General features: G+C 57.1%; 1 protein-coding gene across 1 annotated transcript; it reads left to right on the top strand.

The window, feature by feature from the left end:
• The first annotated feature begins 111 nt into the window (after nt 1-111).
• TTLL4 (tubulin tyrosine ligase like 4) lies at nt 112-20076 on the top strand. The gene is made up of 19 exons (XM_032190527.1): nt 112-357; nt 3499-4810; nt 5147-5256; nt 5655-5718; nt 7247-7371; nt 7588-7698; nt 8687-8763; nt 9248-9442; nt 9526-9608; nt 10377-10505; nt 10898-11020; nt 12565-12663; nt 13213-13347; nt 13660-13797; nt 15664-15766; nt 16036-16246; nt 18128-18198; nt 18836-18918; nt 19216-20076. The coding sequence occupies exons 2-19, from the start codon at nt 3531-3533 to the stop codon at nt 19334-19336; spliced, it is 3258 nt and encodes a 1085-aa protein (XP_032046418.1). The 5' UTR covers nt 112-357; nt 3499-3530; the 3' UTR covers nt 19337-20076.
• The last annotated feature ends 328 nt before the right edge of the window (nt 20077-20404 follow it).

The following is a 20404-nucleotide window of genomic DNA, read 5'->3' as shown; positions in this document are numbered from 1 at the left end:
GGATGGGGGCGGGAGGGCCCCGCTGCACCCCCCCCCTGCACCAACCGGGCTCCGGTAGCACCGGGAGCGGCCTCAGCACGGCCTCAAACCCGGGGCTGGGCCGGGGGGCGCCCGCCGGGCCTCCCCCTGCAGGCCCCGGGCCTGTCGGGCCTGCTGGGCCCCGCTGAGGCCTCACCCGGGGGTGTCCCGGGGCTGTGCCCGGCCGTGTGCCGGAGGCGGCTTTTTCCACTCCCAGGTGTTTTTCAGAGGAAAATTATATAGAAATGAGGTTGGATAAAGCACTGGAGGGTTGTAAATGAACCGCACGCTTCTCGTTTGCTCGTTCTGCCGTGCTGTTCTGTCCCTGCAGCGCTCCCGGTGAGTTTTCCACCTCCGGTTTGTTTCCGCGCCCCAGGCTGAGCGCGGACGGGCTGGCTCCAACCACGCTGCTCTGCGCTGCCCGCCTGCCGCCTCCTCTGCTGGCCGAAATCCCCAGCTCCAGCCGAAAAAATTCCCCAAACGCCAGGCTGGATGAAGAACGCTGCCCCTGTGCCGCTTTGAAACGCAAAGCTGTACAACACCCCGCGCTGGAACTGCTTATTTTTAACCCGGAGTCATCGCCCTGCTCAGGCTGGTGGCGTGGCATAGCTGAGAGGATGAGAAAGTGTGACTGAGGGCAGCCAGCCCGAGGCAGGCTCCGGGTCGGGTCGGGCCAGCCCTTGATTTCGGCCGTCCCCCCATGACGCAGCCACAGCTTTTCTGCCTCATCACGCCGGAGTCTCTGAGCTCAGCTGGCACCGGGCGCTGACGTCCTGAGGGCAGCGAGAAACACAGAGGTGGCCCTGGATGCAGGGGAATTTGCCAACGTGCCCTCATGGCCGTGGCTTCTTGCTGTTTTTTTTTTTTGACCCAAGTGGCCAAACACAAGCTTGGCACGTTACAGTCTGCGCAGAGCAGGGGAGAGGCTGCTCATCATCGTCCCGTGCCTCTGGGTTTGCCCCCAGAATGAATTTCTTTGGGGCAGCCCCCATCCCGCAGGCGTCCCCGCGGTGACGGAGCTGTCGCTGTGCCGCCTTGTCCTCGCCGCCTGGTTTTTGTGGGGCCTCGTGCTGCTTCAGCTCGGGTGCCTCTGTGTGACCCACGTGGGGCTGAGGCTGCCCGTTTGCTGGAGCCGAGGGTGGGTTCCTTGCTGCTGGAGTTTGCGTCTCGTTACCAGGCGTGCGAGCAGCTTGGGCACACTCCATACATTGCTCTTGGATTCATGCGTTGGGCTTTGTTGAAAGCTTTTACATTTTTAGAAGGGGAAGAAGCCCTGATTTTGAAACTGTTGGTTTTAAAACCCGGTTGCGTTGTGTTGATGCTAACTCTCCTGTTCAAGCATTAATCAAAGCCCCGCAGCTCCAAGGGAGGGATGTGGCGTGAGCTCAGATCTCCTTTAGAAACCAGCCTTACCTTTTCTCATCGCAAAGAGCAGGCTGCAGCCCTGCCCTGCAGTGGCGTAGAAAATAACAGCAGATCACACTTGCCTGACTTCTGACTTCTTTTCTTTTTTTTTTTTCTTACCCCTCTTGTGACTCGTGGATGCGCGAGGCTGACGGCGCGTTATCAGGTCAGCGTGCAGCTCATCCCCTTGCAAGCTCTCGTTATTTTAAGCGTGTCACCACAGCCGGGCTTAAAATAACCTCCCTGCTCCCACTCACGTGACGGGGGCTGGGGTTGTGCGCCCGTAATTTCGGGCGGTGCGGCGGGGAGAAGCTCCCTCCTGCCCCCGAGGCTCGGTGGAGCGCCCTGGGGTCGGGGCAAGGTGACATCCGTCAGGGCTGTGGCCATAATAAAAGGTGCGAACCCAAGAGTTGTGAGCAGGTGCAGCCGGGCGCCCGCTAGCAGCGACAACCTTGGCCTCGATATTTGTTGTGCAGCAGTAAGGCCAAGCCAAAATGCATTAATTACGGGTAATGATGTTTGGGTTTGACTCCCAGCCCTGCCAATTCGCCCTGGGAGCGGAGCTGGGCTTTTCCCAGCTCCTGTTTCTACAAAAAAAAACCTGCCGAGCATCCTTCTAGAGCTGGTGCCCGAGGGTTGGCTTGGCAGAAGCAGTGACCGAGCTGTCACCTTCCTCCCGGATGGAGGCACGGGTGAGCCAAACACGAGGAGACCCCCCCTGAGCTGCGTCCCACGGGGGTGTACCTGGCACGTGAGGGTGCCTGCGTCTCCGCTGCTTCTCCTGGCTGCTTCAAGGCGTCCTTTTGGCGAGCCCTGGTGTGTCACACAGCCCCTGGGTGACAGCACGTGTCCCCTCTGCTGCTGTGGGGCCGGGGACTGGAGGCAGGGCCGGGCTGCGTTCAAGTGCACTTGTGCTCTGGGCACTACGAGGCGGCTTGGTGTGGACGCCGAGCTCTTGTTGACCCGGGGAAACTCGAGCCGGGCGGCTCGCGGCATCCGAGCCGCTTTGTGCTAATCGCTGCGAATGTCACAGCACGGCCGGGGTTCATCTGGTCAGGGCGGGGGGGTTGCTGGCCCCGTGGGAGCTTGTGCTGGAGCTCAGGGGCCCGGTTCGTAGCTCAGGGAGGTGTGTGAGGGCTGCAGCTTGCTCGGAGCAAGCCCCACGGTGCTTTCCTGGTGCCCCTGAGCAAGGCTGGGGTCTGGCAGCAACACCTCAGCTGCCGCAGCCCACGCTTGCTTTGCAGGTGACAAAGGAGGTGTGCGTATCACAAGGAGATTCAGGGGGGTGGTTAATGCTCTGCTTACCCTTTTTATCCTTTTTTTTGCTTTAAACCTGCAGGCTTGTGTGAGCTGAGAGGCTGGCTGCAGAGGAAGGCAGCACCTCAGCCAGCTCGGGATACAATTTCTGATCTCAGCGTGCCCTCCAGGCACGTGCTAAAGCAGGCCGCATACCTGGCGCACAGCTCTCCTCTTCCCCTTCTCCTCAGGCACAAAGGGATCGTGCAGGTGTGGCGGAACACTTTCAGCAGGATTTAGGACGTCTGTGCAGGTCTGTGGGCTGCCAGCTGCTGCTCAGAGAGACTTCTGCAGGGCTGAGATTAAGGGGGATGCACGCGTGCGGTGCCACCAAAGGGCTGATGGTAGAGCAGCCCCGTGCTTTTTTTTTTGTATGTAACCTGGGCAGCTGAAGCTTTAAGGGAACAAGAAGGGAAAGAAAAAAAAAAAGAAAAAAAAGAAGCATTTAGGGGCTTTCCGTGCAGCCCAGAGAGGTGGCACGGTGGGATTTGGAGGTGCAGGGCCACACGGATGGGCCCTGGCTGTGGTGCCAGCCCTGAGGCAGGCAGGGAGCTGTCTCGCCTTGAGGCCAGGCTTGCTGTGGCAGCCAGGGAAACCTTTTGTGTTTGCAAAGTCAAAGCTTTTGTGTGCACAGGACTTTTTTTCCCAGGGCCTTTTGCAAGTCGTTCTTTGTCCTTTGGTTTCGCCTGAGCTGCCAGCTCTGTCTCTGACGCTGCCCCTGCTCCTCCCGGCGCCGGCTGCTGGGCTCACCGTGCCCCTTGTGCTCTCTTCTCTTTTCAGGCCAGCGAAAATGCCGCTGTAGATGACCGTAGATGACCGCCTGGCTCTCGCCCCACGTGCTATGGCTGTCCATGGCCTCTGCAGGCCCGCAACCCTCTAACCTGGGCCCCAAACAGAAGAGCTTCGGCCCCGCAGCAGAGCACACGCAGCCCCAGCAGGCCTGGCGCAGCGCTCCTCAGCAGGCGAAACCCATCTGGGCTCTGGAGGGGCAGCACGGGAGCGTTTGCCAGGAGCGCAGCCCCCCGCCCTCGGGGGTCCCTTTGCAGCAGTCCAGCTCCCCGTACCCCCCCTCGCCATGCCCCACGCACCCCGCTGAACGCTCGCAGCCCTGCCCGGAGCTGTGTGGCAGCGCGCTGCTCCACCGCCGCTCCTGCCTGAGAGCCAAGCCGGGCTTGGAAAGCTCCAGGTTTCCTTTCCAAAGCCCCCGGGACAGCGGCTCTGCCACGGCAAGGGCGATGTCTTCCGTGCTGATGGAGCCCTGCCTGCTGCCTGCGCTGCCCGAGGAGCACAGAAGCTCTGGAGTCAAGGGCTCTGCCCTCAGCTCGGCTCGGCAGGTGGCCGGCTCCTACCGCCCGGTGCTCAACAACAACTCCTTCCTGCGGCCACTCAGCACCCAAGTGCCTCCGCTGCAGCCACCGGAGATCAAGAAGCTGAAGAACGCCCCCGCTTTCCCTGCTGTCTCGTGGCCCTGCTCCAGGGACGATGGGGCTTGCTCCCCCAGCACCCCCGTGGCGCAAAGCAGCGAGCAGGAGCAAAGCTGCGTCCCCTCCCTGAGCCTGACCCTGAGGAGGGAGCGCTGCTCCTGGCCGCTGGGGGACACCGAGAGGAGAGCGCGCGGCTTCGGCGAGAAGGAGCCAGAGCTCAGCCCCAGAAGGGCTGCGCAGCGGCTGGCCGGGCAGACGGCCACCTCCTGCAGCTTTGGGAGGGATGTGAGAAGCCCCGGCAGGACGATGGCAGGCGGGGTGCCCCTCGGGAGCGGGTGGGGGCATCACATGGCAGCGCAGCTCGCCCCCAAGGAAACCATCGCCCCCCTCAACTTGGAGCCGGGCAGCAGCCGCCGCCTTGCCGGTTCTTTGGGCCTCACGGGCAGCGAGGGTGCCGCTGCGTGCACCAAGAGGATCGGCCTCCACCTCCTGGCCTCCCGAGCTGCCTCTCCCGAGCGTGGCAGCGACTGCCGGCCGCTGGGAGGCAGGGAGCGGGCGGCGGAGCCTCAGCACCCGGCTGCCATCTCCCAGGTGGCGGCTCAGATGTCTGCTGTCACGCTGGGGAAGGAGGAGAAGCGGCCCCAGGCTGTGCTCCCAGGGAAGCCCGAGTGAGTAGAGGAGGGGAGGAAGGCTGTGGTGAGGGGAGCTGGGCTGGCCGTGGTGGCGAAACCTTCCTCCTTTGGCCACGAGAGCTCTGGGGGAGGCACGACCCCAGCTGCTGTGGTGCTGCCAGCGTTCATCCTGCTGGGAGAGGGGGTCCTTGTGTCTCTGTCTTGGTGTTCCCTGGGGCCTGTCCATCTTATTATCTTGGGATTGTGTGAGCACTGGGGAGAGGAGAGCTGTCACTCCTCTGGCCAAATATTTCTTGCTGCGTTGTGGGTGCTGGGCTTTTTGGAGCCAGAAAGCACGTGCTGCTCCCTCTAACCTGATGTCCTCTGTCCCAGTGTCGCTGCTGGGGAGGCACTGCTGGAGCCAAGCCACCCCCAGGACGATGTGGAGGAAGAGCTTCCCGATGGGCTGGATGAGAGCTGTGGCACAGACGAGGAAGAGGACAGTGAGTGCCCGTTCCCGAGGGAGCTGTGCCCCGTGCCTCAGCAGGGTGGGGAGCGCAGGGGCAGGGGGGGCTGCCTGGGACCCCAGAGGGTGTGCTGAACCCAAATGTGACTCAGCAGCAAGGGGGAGCTGTGTGGTTTCCTCTAGGAAACGGGCTAGGGTTCAGCACTGTCCTGCTGCAACACTTGCCCAGCTCTTTGTGTGCAGGGCAGTCGGTTCCACCCCCTGCCCTGTGCTTTGTGCCACCAGTTCAGTTAGCAGATAAAACTTGGGACCCCAGGATTCGGGGCAGCAGAGAAGGGTCTGTCCCCAGGACCGTTTGTTTTCTCTCCTCCCTCCCTCCCTGTGTGTGCACTCGCTCCCCACGGAGGCAAAACCCGGCTCTCTTTCCTCCTGCAGGTGACTCGGATGCTTCCTCTGTCGCTGGCATGCCATCTCGTGGCTCTGGGGCTCTCCCGTCCAGGTTAGTAGCTGTAAATAGTGCCCTGCAACTTGGCATCTTTGTCCAGACTGGGCCGTCTTTGTCCTCTCCGGTGACAGAGGAGAGCTGTAATGTGTGAGGGAATGGAGTGAAGATAGCAACAGTCCACAAAGGTCAAGCCAGGTGAACTCTGAGCTCTCTATTACCCAGCTGACAGCAAAACATCCTGGGGAGGCAACACGAGGAGCAGCTGGCCCCCGGGAAGGAGCCTGCATCACTCAGGCAGATGCCTTCAGCACTGGGCAGTCCCTCGCCTCCTTCCCGAGGCCACCTGCTACCAAAGCCCTGCCAATTATGCTCCGTCCATCCCAGGCCTCGCCTCTGCAAAACACTTCAGAACTTCTGTGGGAATCTTGTTCGTTATAAACTCCACTGATAGCATCGTCGTGTGTGTAGCAAGAGGTGTGTTATCGGTGCTCCCTTTCCTCCCAGCTATTAGGGATTGACATCGAGTCATAGAAAGGTTTGGGTTGGAAGGGGACCTTAAAGCCCACCTAATCCCACCCCCCTTGCCGTGGGCAGGGACACCTCCCACCAACCCAGGCTGCCCAAAGCCCCATCCAGCCTGGCCTTGGACACCCCCAGGGCTGGGACATCCACAGCTTCTCTGGGCAGCCTGTTCAGTGCCTCAGCACCCTCAGAGTAAAGATTTTCTTCCTTATATCTAATCTAAACACACCAAAACCAAGAGGGTTACAACATCTTAACCACGTGTTCATTACAGCCTCTACCCCACGTTCCTGTCGACCTGGTTATAGGTTTTATTGTGTAACAAACCCCACCCCGTGCCCCTGCAAAACCCAGAAGGAGATAACAACAGTTGGCACACGCATTTGGTGCAAACTCCACCCCTTGTCCCTGCAGATTGGTTGCTGGCCTTTATGCCCACTGCTTGCACCACGCTGCAATGATGCAAATTCCTGATTGCTGCAGTCTTGGGCCACAGCAGAACAGTTTCTTGTCGAGGACTTGCAACCAGTTTGCTTTATGGCTGGTGAATAAACTTGTACTGGTTCTGGCAGTGAAAATAATGGATGGATAGAAATAGCCACTTAGGAAGAACAGCCCAGCTCTCTCCTTTTTCTGATCTCCAGACCTGTTATTGCATGTTTCTCTTGTGGAGGAGGGCAGCACAGGAGGCTGCTCAGTGTGATGTGCCTCCATTTCTTCTGCTGTTCCTAGCTCCTTACTTGACTGTTCTGGTGTAGGTTCCTCCACAGGCCACGGTCCCTTTAGGGTCATAACCTCCTCCTGAGTTTCCTCTTGGTTCCTGCCTGGGTGTCTGGTTTTGCTCTAGTGTTTTTCCTGTCTCTGATGTTGTTCTTGTATTTACTGCCCTCTTTGCAATATATTTTTGCAAAGGTACCAGAAACTCCTTGGTTCATGGCAACTGTGGACGATAGTTTATGGGTGTTGAGATGTAAACTGGCCTCTGTGGAGCTGCCCGTGTAGATGCTCCCGGTGCTGTTTCTCACCTGTAGCCATCCGCCTGCTGCTTCATCTCTCCTAGGAAATGCATCGAGTGCCTGGCCCAGCCCACAGAGGATCAGGAGAAGGTGCTCAAGCCAGCTCTTGTCTGCAGTTTGTTCCCTAATGTGCCTCCAACCATCTACTTCAGTACGCGGGATGAGAGAGGTGAGCTGGGGCGTGTTGCCAGGCCGTGTTCCAGCATCCCGGACCTCCCCCAGCCGTCGGGTCTTCTGTTCCATGCTGGTTCTGGAAGCGGATTACACAATTACACCCCCTCCCTGCAGACCTGCAACCAAACATAAGAATTGCCCTGGATACAGCTGCAGAAAATCGAGGTATCGTGTTTGGTTTCCTCCTGTCCTCAACTTTTTGCCTCCCTAGTGGAAAAGCTGCCTTGGGAGCAGAGGAAGCTGCTGCGGTGGAAAATGTGCACGGTCACGCCGAACATCGTGAAGCAAACCATTGGCAGGTCTCACTTCAGAGTCAGCAAAAGTAAGTTGTGGGAGGCTGGCAGCAGCTGATGCGGCGTGGCCTCTCTCGCCTCCAGCCTGTGGGTGTGAGGAGGCAGCCTGCAGAGCAGGATACAGGCTGGGTGCTGTAGGGTGCTGGATTCCTGCTTCTGCCTGTGCGACCCGCTATATCTGAGCTCTGTGGGTCCCGGCAGAACCCAGGCTCCCTTTTGGCTTGTCCCTGGCGTGGAGCACGGGGGCATACTCCTATGTTGGGAGGAGCTGGGGCAGCATGTGGGGCAGCAGAGCTGGGATCTGGCTTGTTTGAGCTGCGCCTCTAGATGGTGCTGCCACGCTAAGGAGGCTGGCGCTCTCCTGGTGCCAAGCCCAGCACCGCTGCCCCTCGTCCCCACGTGCTGAGGAAGATGATGGCCTTCTCTCTGACCTCAACTGGTGAGCTCTCTGGGGTGGGATCTTGGCACTGAAGAGACGTGTAGGAGGGGGCTGAGGAAGCACTGAGCATTCCCAGCTTTTATCCCTCCCCTGCAGGGTGAGCTCCCAAAAATATTTACAGGACTCCTGTGTGTATCAGGAGACCTCTGCTCGGTTAATTTTAGGGATAGAATGAGACACGCTGGGCAGACCAAGGCCTAACAAGTCGTGCAATCCTACACATCCCTCTGCAGAGCAGATCTGATTAGTTAACTGCTTTATTTGCCTGCTGGAAAAAAAAAAAAAAAGGAAGGTAAGGATAGGATATTGGGGGTTCAAAGCTATTTCTTTGACCCCGTGTCTGCACAGACCCTTACAGCAGTCCTGTTTGTGGGGATATGACCCTCCTGGGTGTCTGGATCCCACTCACAGCCTTTGGTTGGGCAGTTTTGCCATAACCACTGTGATTGCTTGGAGCTATCACTGTGCACTATCCCTGGCACACTTCTAGCAGCCCAAGGAAACGGGGTGCTGTTGGGTTGAGAGGGTGTTGTGGGCGGCAGGGTGCTTGGTCATGGACATTTCTGGTTTTCCTGCAGAGAGCAATGACTGGCTGGGCTGCTGGGGCCACCACATGAAATCCCCCGGCTTCAGAGCCATCCGGGAGCACCAGAAGGTAGGGGATGGTGTGGGCTGACCCCGTCCACGTAGGTGGGAAGTGTGCTGGGAGCAGTTTGGGAGTCCTCCCTTCGGGGCCAGGTGTTTGCTGTGCAAACTGTCCTTGCCCTGTCCCTTTCCCCGTGTGGCAGTTGGTATTTTTGTGCTGGGAGATGAGCCCAGGAGACAGGCACAAATGGGAGCTGAGCGAACAGCTCTGCTGGCCAGCTACAGAGCAAGGCTGTAGCTAAGCTCTGTTTGCTTGTGGTTTTGCCTAATAAAACCCAGTTATTGCTGTTTAAAGTAATCTTCCCACTGGCAGAAGGGAGCCAGAACTGTTTGTCACTGCGAAGCTTCAAGAGCAGGCGGGTCCTGCCTTGGTGCAGGCCTGCTGGGGGAGGAAGGAAGATGTCCTTGCACTGGGTTGAGGGAGGATGTATCCCCTGGCCAGGGAGCAGCATGGGGTGTCGGGGAGATCTCACGGGATCTGGGTTCCTTTCCAGCTAAACCACTTCCCTGGTTCGTTTCAAATTGGGAGAAAAGACCGGCTGTGGCGCAACCTGTTGAAGATGCAGACTCGCTGTGGAAAGAAGGAGTTTAATTTCTTCCCCCAGTCCTTCATCCTGCCCCAGGACATCAAATTACTCAGGAAAGCATGGGAGGAAGGAGCTAGCCAGCAGAAATGGATTGTGAAACCAGTAAGGGCAAAGCTGCACGCGATTCCCTGTCCCTGTGTAGCTGCAGGGAGAACGTCTGATCCCTTCTCGTTAATGTTTTGCAGCCAGCATCAGCAAGAGGCATTGGCATTCAGGTTATCCACAAATGGAGCCAGCTCCCCAAAAGGAGACCGCTGCTGGTGCAGAGGTGAGGGAAGAAAAACAAGGTTGACAGGTCGACTTCCTAGTGCCTCACCCCTCAGGCCAGATCTGGGCAGATCTGGCCACTAGCCAGCAGAGCAGAAGCATCTGATTTGCATCTGGAAACTTCTCTGCTGCCTGGGCGTAATGCTGCTGCTGGAAGCCTGGCTCCGTCAGCTGCAGCTGGGCTTACAGGAGTGCTGCTGTCCCTGCAGGAAGTTTTGTGGTCTTGGGTACAATCTAGATCTTAGTTTGGCTCCACAGGCGTTCTGGAGCTTCTGTCTGGCAGGTGAGCCAGCTTCAGCTCTGCTGGGATCCCACTCCCACTGCTTTGACCTCTGGGGTTTGGTGTCTTTAGAGGCACACGAACCTTACCCAGTGCTCAGAAGCCCACTGTGAGGAGTTGGGAATTGGCCAAAGGGTTGTCTTGAAATGAGAGGATTCTCAAAATCTCTCCTCGTGCAGAAAAATGGAGTAGCTCATTTGGTTTGTGCCTGCTTTCTGGGAAGGTTCTCCTGAGGGCAGGAGCACTGTGCTGTTTGGCAGGCGGGGAGCTGCTGTGTTGGCTTGTCTGCCTCCCATGTGAAGCAATAAACTCTTTTATGGAAAATCATGAACTTTTGGGGTGGGGTGAATAATGAAATGGTTCGGGCGAAAACTTCCAGCTGTTTCTGCTCACTGAACCAAACCATCTGTGGCCCGCTGTACCTCTTAAATGTTCCCAGAACATTTGCAGAAGCTGTGACCCTCTCCTGGTGCTTGCTTCCCCTTGCAGGTACCTGCACAAACCCTACCTCATTGGCGGGAGGAAATTCGACCTGAGGATCTACGTGTATGTCACTTGCTACGATCCCCTCAGGGTTTACCTGTTCAAGGACGGATTGGTTCGCTTCGCTAGCTGCAAGTAGGTTGCGTGGCAGAGAGGATGCTTCATTCATCCACCTTTCCCAAAGCAAGCTCAGCTCAAGATAAACGTGCTGCCTGTGCTGGGAGTTGACGTACCATAAATTAAGACGTCCCATCCAGTTTGGGCTATATCGCACTGGGCTGCTGCAGTTCCTTCACTGCTTTTGCTCAGCAGTGCTCTGATCTTTTGCATCCCTCGGCCCCGAGGCAGCCTGCTCTGTGCCTCGTCCTTAATCCAGTCAGCTCTGGGTCTGTGGGGATAGAGGTTGTGGATAGAGGAGGCCTTGCTCCAGGCACCCTGGGAGAGGGCAGCAGCAGAGCTAGCGGGTGGCCGAGAGGAAAGATAGCAGAGCTGCTGCAGACTGCTTGTCCTGCTCTCATCTCCTCCAGGTACTCCTCCTCGATGAAGAGCCTCAGCAACAAATTCGTGCACTTGACCAATTACAGCGTGAACAAGAAGAACACGGAGTACAAGTCCAATTCGGATGAGACTGCTTGTCAGGGGCACAAATGGTAGGTGCTTGGGGGGAGAGCTTTCAGGGCACAGGGGCAGCTCTTTCTTTTTCCTGTTAAGTCAGCCTTATTTTTGGTATTTGTACCCAAAACTCGAAGGTGCTTCCTGTATTTTCTCCTCCTGCTTGGAGGAATGAGTTTGTCCTGGCCTGTGATTTATCCCGTCCACTGCTGCTTCAGCTGTGGTTGTTGCCTGCACTGTTCCCTGCTTCAAGCTCTGCTCTCATCTGTGCTCATTCATCTTCTTGTCCTGGTGTGGGGTTGATGGGATGTGGTTAAGGCTGAGTCTGATATATTTCTTTTTCCTGTTAGAAACTTGATAGGCAGTTCTGACGCTTAAATTAGCTAGGTGGGCTGGGTGGGAGCTTCTGCCCATCGCACGCTTCTCTGCGGAGCCAGAGAACGGAGCAGGTTTGGTACAAAATGGGTAATGTGTGTGCTAATCGGTGTGAAGGGGACGTGGTGCTAAGGAGCAGCGGTGCATTTCTAGGCGCTTCAGAGCAGGGCTGCAGTCTTGCAGGAGTTTCTGTTCCCCGCTGTCCCACGGGCGGACTGATCCAAGTGCTCAGGCACTTGTCTCTGATTCCACAGTGGTGTTTAAACTCTTTTAAAAATAGTGCAGGTTAGAGTTCTCGATTTGTGGGCCTGGGCTGGGCTACTTGGTTGACTTCAAAGGGAAGCTGCGAGAGGTGCTTTGCTGTGAGAGGATTGCTTTCTTGCACCTGGACCCGGTGGTCTGTCCCTCCACAGGTGCACTGAGAAGGGGCTGCTGTCCCCCAGCAGCTGGCATCCCCTGGGGGTGGGATCGTGTGGTTTTTTGGTCCCGCCACGCAAATCCAAGCTGGCTGCTCCCACGCTGAAGATGAGAGTGGCTGTAATCAACTCCATCTTGTATGCAGGAAGCGTGACCTTTGGATTCCTGGCCATTGGCCACACGGTCTCATTTAAGCAACATCTGAGCATCCTTGGCTTAATGTCAGGGCAACTCGCAGCGCTTGGTGTGGTGTGGGAAACTCATAAAAAGCAGAGAGACTCTCCCCCACCATCCTTTTCTCCACAATACAAAAATAAAAATAAATGAAATCTCTCCACCCCCAGAGCCTCAGCGAAATGACTCGAGCTAAAAGATTTACGGGGGTCTTGCTGGATTCCTGCTGAGCTGCTTTGCAGTGCTCCTGGAGAAGGCCTGCAGGAAGGGGAGGTTTGCTAAGGACACGGAGGGGGAGGGAAAAGAAGATCTGGGGCTGACGTACCTCGCTCGTGTGCTAATTTGGGACTTATTACTCCAATGCTGGGACAAGTCTATGACAGATTTATGGTGCTGGTAGCTTGGCCCTGCAAGATGAGGTGCCAGGCTGGGGAGGGCTGCAACCAGGAGTTGACTGGTTTGGGGATGGCAGAAGGATGGCTGCACTCAGGAAAGGTGGAAATTTGCCCCCTGGCTTGCTGCTGAGGAAGAGCTTTGTCAACGCTCCCCGTTGCTGTTATCACTTCCCTAGCAGGTTTAGGCAACAAAGCCATCTCCTTTGCTTTCTGTCTCCCAGGGCACTCAAAGCTCTCTGGAGTTACCTGACCCAGAAAGGAGTTAACAGCGAGGCCATCTGGGAGAAGATCAAGGACATCGTTATCAAAACCATCATTGCGTGAGTCCTGCCACCCCTTGCTCTGTTCCTCTCAGCTCCCTCTCAGCCTGGTCCTTTTCCTCTTAATCTAAATGCTGCCACCGCCGTTGGCTTCAGTATTTCTCTCCAGATCCTTCCTTTTATCGTGTTACCCACGTTCTTTCTGCAGTAGCTGCAAGGGGTGCATAGCTCCTGGCTCTGCCTGCGGCGCAGGGGTGGTGCCCAGGAGGGCGCAGCGTACCTGGCACTCTGCCCCGTGCCTGCCACCCGCTGCACCACTTGCGCAGGACGCCTGAGAATAAAAGTCCCTCGGGGCTGGGGGAATCCTTGCCTTCAGAAGCAGGCCCTGTGTGACAAAGGCTGGGGTGGGGGCAGCTCTGGGGGGGGCGGGGAGGTCGCTCAGGATCTGATGGCGGCTCCATACGCAGTGCAGCAGCAGCTTGCAGGCGTTCAGCCCACCCGTTCCCGCAGCGTGTGGCTGCGTGCGCTCTCAGAAGCGGCAGTGTGCTGTGAACAGGCAGATCTCTGCTGCCTGCCTGGTGGAAACGAGCGTTTTCACTTGGCTTGCAGATCTGAGCCCTACGTGAACAGCCTGGTGAAGATGTACGTGCGGCGGCCCTACTGCTGCCATGAGCTCTTTGGGTTTGATATCATGCTGGATGAAAACCTCAAGCCCTGGATCTTAGAGGTCAACATTTCCCCGAGGTAAAGCAGTTTCTCCCCCAAAGTCTGTCTCAGAGCCGGTGCAGGGTGGACGAATTTTTTTTATCACCAAGGGAATTCGGCCTGTGATGCCCCCTGCACCCTGTGCTGAATGGTGGTGGGCTTTGAAGCCTCCTTCTCCCGATTGCAGCAATCCTGCTGCAAAGTCCTCCCTTATGGTAGCCCTCTGGGCAGAGGGAGTGAAGCGAGCCATTTCTGGTGGGGAGCCCCTGTGAAGGAGGGCGTGATGTTGGGGGACACGGGGCTCAGCACCTCTGTTTTAGCTCTGACTGCTGTGATGCTTCCTTCCCGCAGCCTCCACTCCAACTCCCCTCTGGATGTGAGCATCAAGGGCCAGATGATCCGGGACCTGCTCAACCTCGCTGGCTTCGTTCTGCCCAGCACGGACAGCGTAGCCTCGAGGCCGCAGACCAGGAGTGACTCCACCTGCAGGTCAGCCCCCTTCTCTGTCAGGGCAGAAGGGCAAAGCAGGCTTTTCTCCCAGGGCAGTTCATCTGGGTGCTGTTTTCAGCCCAGTAGATGCTGGCTTCTGTGCTGTTAAGAGCCCGTGCTTGCTGGTCCTTCAGCTGTGGGTCTGAGGGACTTGCATCATCACATGGGTATCTGGTTCCTGCGGTCCCTTCGAGGCAGAAGGATTTATGCCCCATCTGCAAGTCCATAGTTGGAAGTGAGGCCAGGCCAGGGTAATTCGGGCTTGCTCTGCAGTTAGTCGAGTCTTCCTCCCCCCTGCCAGAACTAACGTGATGCTGAGCCACGCTGCCTCTCCATCTGCTTGGAGGGCTGGCTGGCTGTGTTGGGGCTGGATCCGCTTACCCCATCCCCCAGAGCTGACGTGCTGCCGCCTTGAGCTGGAGGAGCACCTGTTATTTTGCAAAGGCTGGAGCAATTTGTTCCTTAGGCAGAATTACAGGTGTCAGAGGATGGAGAACATGTTTGTGGGTGTGCAGTTTTGTCTTGCAATAGAAGTGACTATTATTTTTTTTTCTTTTTTTTTTCTCTTTTTGTTTTTGCGTTAGGCTCATTCCTGGGCATGTGCCCACCCAAGCCCCTTTTCCTTTTGTTTTTTACCATGCTTTGGGGCTTTCACTGGTTCCAGACCTGACAGGGGGTGGGGAGGACCAGCCCTGTTCCCTGCAGTAGCAGGGAGGCTGCTGGCCCTACATCACCCAAGGGACAGCTTGCAGGGGTGATGTGCAGACACGGAGGAAGAGAGGCCTCCTGCCTCCTGCCTGCTGTGTGCCCTGAGCGAAGGGAGAAGCTTGGAGTGCGGGCCCATTCCAGCCCAGGGAGCTCTCGCCAGCTCGTGCGCGGCGCTTTGATCACACGCTCATTTGCGGCTTGCAACAGAGGTGCTGAAGGGCAGGTGTCCTTGGAGGGACCTGCGGGGGATTAACCAGATCCTTAACATGGTTCAGATGATGCATTACCAGAATTCGTGCATCCAGAGTCAGCCTTGCTAAACTGTATCTCCTGCCCTGGGAAGGATACGAAGGGTTTTTTTTTTGCATTCGGGCATAATTCCAGTAGATCTGGATGTTCCCAAGAACCGTGCAGCGCAGCCTCAGGGCTCTGCTCTTCCTGTTTGGATCTGCGCACTTCTAATTATTTTTGTGGCGGCTGAACAAATTAGCTGTGTTGATACAAGTGTTAAAAGGTGTTGGACAAGTATCTCCCCGGCTCTGGCATCCCCAAATGGTTCATTTGGGTGCTTCGAATAGTTCAGATGGTTGCTGGTCAGATCATACAAAAGGCCAGGATTTCCCATGGCATGTGGAGCTGTGGCTGAAACCAAGGCTTGGGAATTCTCGGGCGTTGCATGAGGAAGTCTTGGAGCCAGCGGTGCTCTCCTGCCTCGTGCAGTCCCAGTGCTGAGTACCAGGACACCCAGGGCTGTCACTGCACTTAGGGAGCTGCATCCCCAGTGGGATGTACATCTGTGATCCCTCCAGGCTGTGTGTGCTCTGAATCAGGTCCTCTTGCATCCTTTGTGGGTACGAGGTGGTCATTAACGTTTCAGATGAAGGAATGCTGCAGTGCCTCAGTGAGGAGCTGGCAGGATCCTCCTCGTTGCCTAGCCCACATCCTGCCTGGGTCCTGTGCCGATGCACAAGGCTGCGGATGCATCACTGATCTCAGAACTAGTGAAATCCGTGGCGAAAACATTCTCTCCTCCACAGCACCTTCCCAAGGGTGTCATGATCACACCAAAGTTGCTGGGAGCAGCCCTGCCACAGCAGTACTTGGCTTTGTCTGCTTAAATGTTCTACCACTTTTTTTTTTTTTTGTGTGTGTCCTCAGTCTGGGCAGCGCTTTGAAGGAGAAGCCCAGGCCAGCCTCTGAGCATTTCACAGCAGAGAAGATGAAGAAGGCCTATTACTTGACACAGAAGGTACCTGACCAGGTATGACACAACCTCCTCTGCTACTTGTACTGCCAAGCCACTTTTCCAAACGATCCCACGTGTCCATCCTATGCCCTTTTTCTGATTGCTCCCCTCTGGGCGTGATCTCTGCAGGAGAGCTGATCAGAAATAAGTCAGGTTTGCTTAAACTACTGCACAGGCACATATTTACCTCTGCCTGGAAGGGTATGGGGAGTAGGGGAGGTGGGAAAGGGGACTGGCAAAATGTAGTTCACTTCCCCCTGATCCCGGGCTGCTCTTGTCTGCAGGATTTTTATTCTTCTGTCTTGGACATCTTGACCCCAGATGACGTCCGCGTTCTCGTGGAAACGGAGGACGAGTATTCGCGGCGCGGGCAGTTTGAGCGGGTGTTCCCCACCCACATCTCCATGCGGTATCTGCGCTTCTTCGAGCAGCCTCGCTACTTCAACATCCTGGTGACCCAGTGGGAGCTCAAGTACTACTCGAACAAACACAAAGGTAAGTGCCACCCGAGGGCCTGGCGTGGTTACCCGAGTCAGGCAGGCTCCAGCCTGCGGTCGTGGGAGACTTCTGAACGTTTTGAGAGGGAGCTGCCTGCCTCCACACTAACCCAGGAAATATGTTCCCCTCCCAGCCTGCTTCGCATGCCAGGAAAAGCTTATTCCGAGCCGATCACAGATGTTGGTTGTGCTAAACTCAGCACCAGCACTTCTAGGGGCCTCAGGGTTTCCTGGTATCCAACCGAAGCAGGCTGGATTCTGCCTTCAACCTGTAGGCCTCTTGGTGCATACCTCCTCCTCCTTTTGAGGGAGAAACAGCTGGGGTTGCTGGGGTTTGTTCCTTACAGCTGGTCTGTGAAGTGAAGGGAAAATTGGGCCTATTCCCTGGTCTTCTGCTGCTTTTTAGTCAATGAAAAAAGTGTCTGCATGCAGGAGGAAGGGGCGTTTGTCCTAAACCCTGGAAATTTAGCTGTCATTTCCATCTTTCCGGGACAGCTCTGTATTTTAACAAAATCTGGCCTTTAGTGAGGCTTGCTGGGCCAGACCAATTCCTTCTCACCCAGGACAGTGGGAGAGGCTGTTGAGGAGAGAGAACTAGCAGAGTTCCAGTGTGAGGAGTTGGAGAACGCAAAAGGAGTGAGCCTGTGGCTCATCTAGCTCCTGACTTCGCTGGAGATGTTTCTGTAGGAGTCAGCCTTCCACTGACACAGCTGTGTGTGCGCTCCTGGTGTGGCTGTAACGTAGAGGAAAGAAAAAAAGGGGGAAAAAAAAAAAGCTTTTGTCACTCTTCACTGCTGTTTAAGCAAATATCAAAGGGGTCAGCGACTGTCCTTCACACAGCGATAACAACCTCGCAGCCCTCTCCAGCTGTGCTGTCAGCATGTGTCACTCTTTGCCTCGCTAATGCCTTTTCAGGATGCTTTTCCATCAGCTGGAGGAAAGGTCCTGTCATCATCCGCACTGAAGTGCTGCCCTGCTCGGGCTGGGTCCTGGTTCAGAGCTCCAGCATCCCCTTGGCAGCCCGGCAAGCAGATTTGCTCTGCCCCATTGCCTTCCCCCGAGTAAAACCCAATCTCCCCGTGCCCCCTTCCTAGCGATGTACATTCCTTGCTGTCCTCTTCTCTCCCTGGCCAGCAAGGTGCAGAGCCCTGCCTGGTGCACAGAGCTGGGGCAGGGCTGTCCGGCTGCCCTCAGCCCCCAACATTTTATTTATTTTTTACCCCCTGAGGTCTTGGGGCTCGCTGAAAGGTCAGCGAGGAGCACAGTTTGGGCAGCAAGGATTCCTCCTATAGCCAGGGCTGGTATCGTATAGCAAGCCACAGTAACCCCAGCTGGGGCAGCATCAAGTTCCTGGCCATTGGTCCTCAGGTTCTTAACTCTCACGGCACCTCAGCCTTGGCACCTGCCGGGGATGGAGCCCACGTTGAGCTGAGCGTGTCTGTGGTGTCTCCAGGCAGGTAGGAGGTGATGCACCGAGCTGCTGCGGCCGCTGCTGTGCAAGGAGGAGGCTACCTGAGCTGCTGTCGGCAGGCAGCGGGCTTGGGGGACAGCCAGTCTGGTCCAAATCAGCAAATCCTGCCTTGCCCCAGTTTCCCTGCCTGGCTCAGCCTGCTGCTCGGTGCGTCTGGCTCCCCGGCAGCGAGGCAGCACTGCGGCAGCCCACGTGCTGGCGCTCGGCGCCGTTTGCTCCTACAAAGGGTGAACGCCCTCTCTTTACCCCGTGTTTGCTGGGGCTGAGGCACGTGTTCAGGCAGTTACTGCGTGCCATTGTACTGCGGGGTGAGTTCACGCTCTGCAGCGTATTTGTGAGCCCCAAATGGGGAAGATTTTGCCTGTTTGCTGCTCATTCTTGTTTCTTGTCTGTTCTGTCGCTGCCCAGGTCTGGAGCTGCTGAAGAACTGGTGTGTGAAAGGGTACCACACCGGGGCGGGGACGGATCTGGCCCAGATGGTGAGTATGGCTACGGGTAAGCTAGGGAGAGGTGGTTCTGTGCTCCAAAGCGTGTGAAGAGGGGGGCAGAGAGCCCACAAACCTGCAGTTGTCTGGTTCAGAAGCACTTGCTGCACATTCCGCTCCTGCCCTACCTGTTTGCACTGTTCTTCCCTCGCTGCCGAGGCCTCCAGCAGTCTGGAAAAACCCACACTTCTCCATCCCTTGCTAACATAAAGTCCATGCAGTAAATCAGATCTGCAAGTACTCTGCATCTGAGGCTCCTTGGATGCGTTGGGCACAGCCTTACAAATTTAGCATCCCGCCTGCCCTTTATTCCCCTTGGTGAGGGAACAATCTCCGTCTGTCACTCCTGTGCCTTGGAGCAGGCTGATCTAGCGAAGAAACCCACTCTCCTGACCTCAAGATGCTCTGCTCCCACTTCCAGCAGAGGGATTCATTAAGCAGAGAGCAGAGACTGCTCCGTTTGCTATTCTGGGAACAGGCTGGTGGCAGTGACGATGCGCAGCAGTGTAAGGCAGTTGAAGCTGAAGCACGGCAGGGCAGCCCACTGCAGATCCCAGCCTATTCTCTGGGCACAGCGGGCTGAGGGGATTTTGCAAAAGGGCCATTTGCTCGTCTTTCTCTCCTCCTGCAGTGGTCCTTCCCGAAGTCCTTTCTCCTCCAGAAAAGCGGCGTTCAGTCAAATGGCTTCAGCAAACTGGAACTGGGAGGACTGGGGTGAGTTGGCGGTGGCCGTGCTGTTCGCAGCGTGGCTTTGGGGCCGACACCCTGCGGGAGGACTGGCAGCAGGGAAGCCAGCTTTGTCTGAGGGGGAGAGGAAGAAGGCTTACGGGGTCTGACGCCAGCACCTGATTTCTGCAGAGCCAACGGGGTAGGGCTGGCGGGGTGTTGGCAAGACCAAACTTGTCTCTTTGGCGCCGTACGCCCCGTGCGTACTGGGCTGCCTGGTGCTTGGGGAGTGGCTGCCGTGGCCATCCCATCTCTGTCTCAAACAACTTCTCCTTTCTCCTGCAGCAAACTCCTGCCTCCAGCCGACGAGGACCTCAGGAGATGCCTGGAGCCCAGCCCTGCTCCAACTTTACCTCTCTCCAAGCACGCTGCTGCAGCCGAGCAGAAGCCTGCCGCCTGCCTCTGACGCTGCCCTGCTGCTGTGACCGGGCAGCTGCCGTCCCTCCCTGGGGACGCCTCAACCTACCTCAAAGGAAGAGCCAGGAGCTGGCTCCGGAGCCCCCTGAGCCGCACGCCTGCCTGCGGGCTGTTTTTAGGGAGGGATGTTTTGCTGGGGAGAGCTGTGTGACTTCCTTTTTTTTTTTTTAAAACAAACGGCAGGAGCTGCTGAAGTTGGGTTTGTGGCTGATGTTCGAGCCAGATGGGGGGGTTGGTTTCTTTGCTGCATGGGAGCTGCGAGTGAGTTTGGAGTCAGCCTGGCCTTCCCTTCCCCGACCAGCATGGGCTGAGCCTGTGCTTGCCTGGGTCACCCTGCACTGACCCCGAGCCCCTGGGAGCCTCAGGGAGCTGAGTCTGCTCCCCCCTCGCTGCAGGCCAGAGCGGGGAGAGCCTGGGCCCCCTGGAGAGAAGTCCTTGGCCACCACACTGCTCCTCTGAGAGGAGCAGGGCTTGGCCCTCCTAGCCCATGTGTTTTATCCTCTCTGAATGCCTGTGCCACCCTCTTGCCCCTTGCCAGCTGTGGGTTTTGGGCAGAAGCTGGGCTTTTTGCCCCTTTTTTTTTTCCTGCCTGGCTCCCGGCGGTACGAGGGCAGCGGTGGTGCTGGAGGAGGATCCCCTCGGTGCTGTCCCTCCTCCGGGGGCACCTGCAGTGCGTGGGGGCTGCAGGCAGGTGCTGTTCTCCCGGGCTCTGGTCTCTTTTCCCTTCGTTTTTATCAAGGATTTCCATTAAAGTTCAGCACTCGGCTGCTCTCGTGGCCTCTCTCTGTCTCCAGCTGCTGCCTCCCCACCCCTGGCAGCCCCCTCAGCCTGCCCTGGGGCTGGCAGAAACCCCTTCCCTTCCTTCCCCTCTCCCCGCAGCCCCCCGTGCCCGGAGCTGGGCCCTGTTTTCTGGTCTCCTTGGTGACAATCTCATCACTCCTCGGCTTCTCTCCAGCACCTGAAAATAGCCACCGAAAGCGGAGCTGCCTCTTGCCAGCACCGCCGCAGCACCCAGCCTGGAGCCAGGCTGCCCAGCTGCGTGCCGGGGCCACAGGGG

This window comes from Aythya fuligula, chromosome 6 (genome assembly GCF_009819795.1).
Source record: "Aythya fuligula isolate bAytFul2 chromosome 6, bAytFul2.pri, whole genome shotgun sequence".
Lineage (NCBI taxonomy): Eukaryota > Metazoa > Chordata > Aves > Anseriformes > Anatidae > Aythya > Aythya fuligula.
The sequence above is the reverse complement of the archived record's forward strand: the minus strand, read 5'-3'. Positions and strand labels throughout refer to the sequence as shown.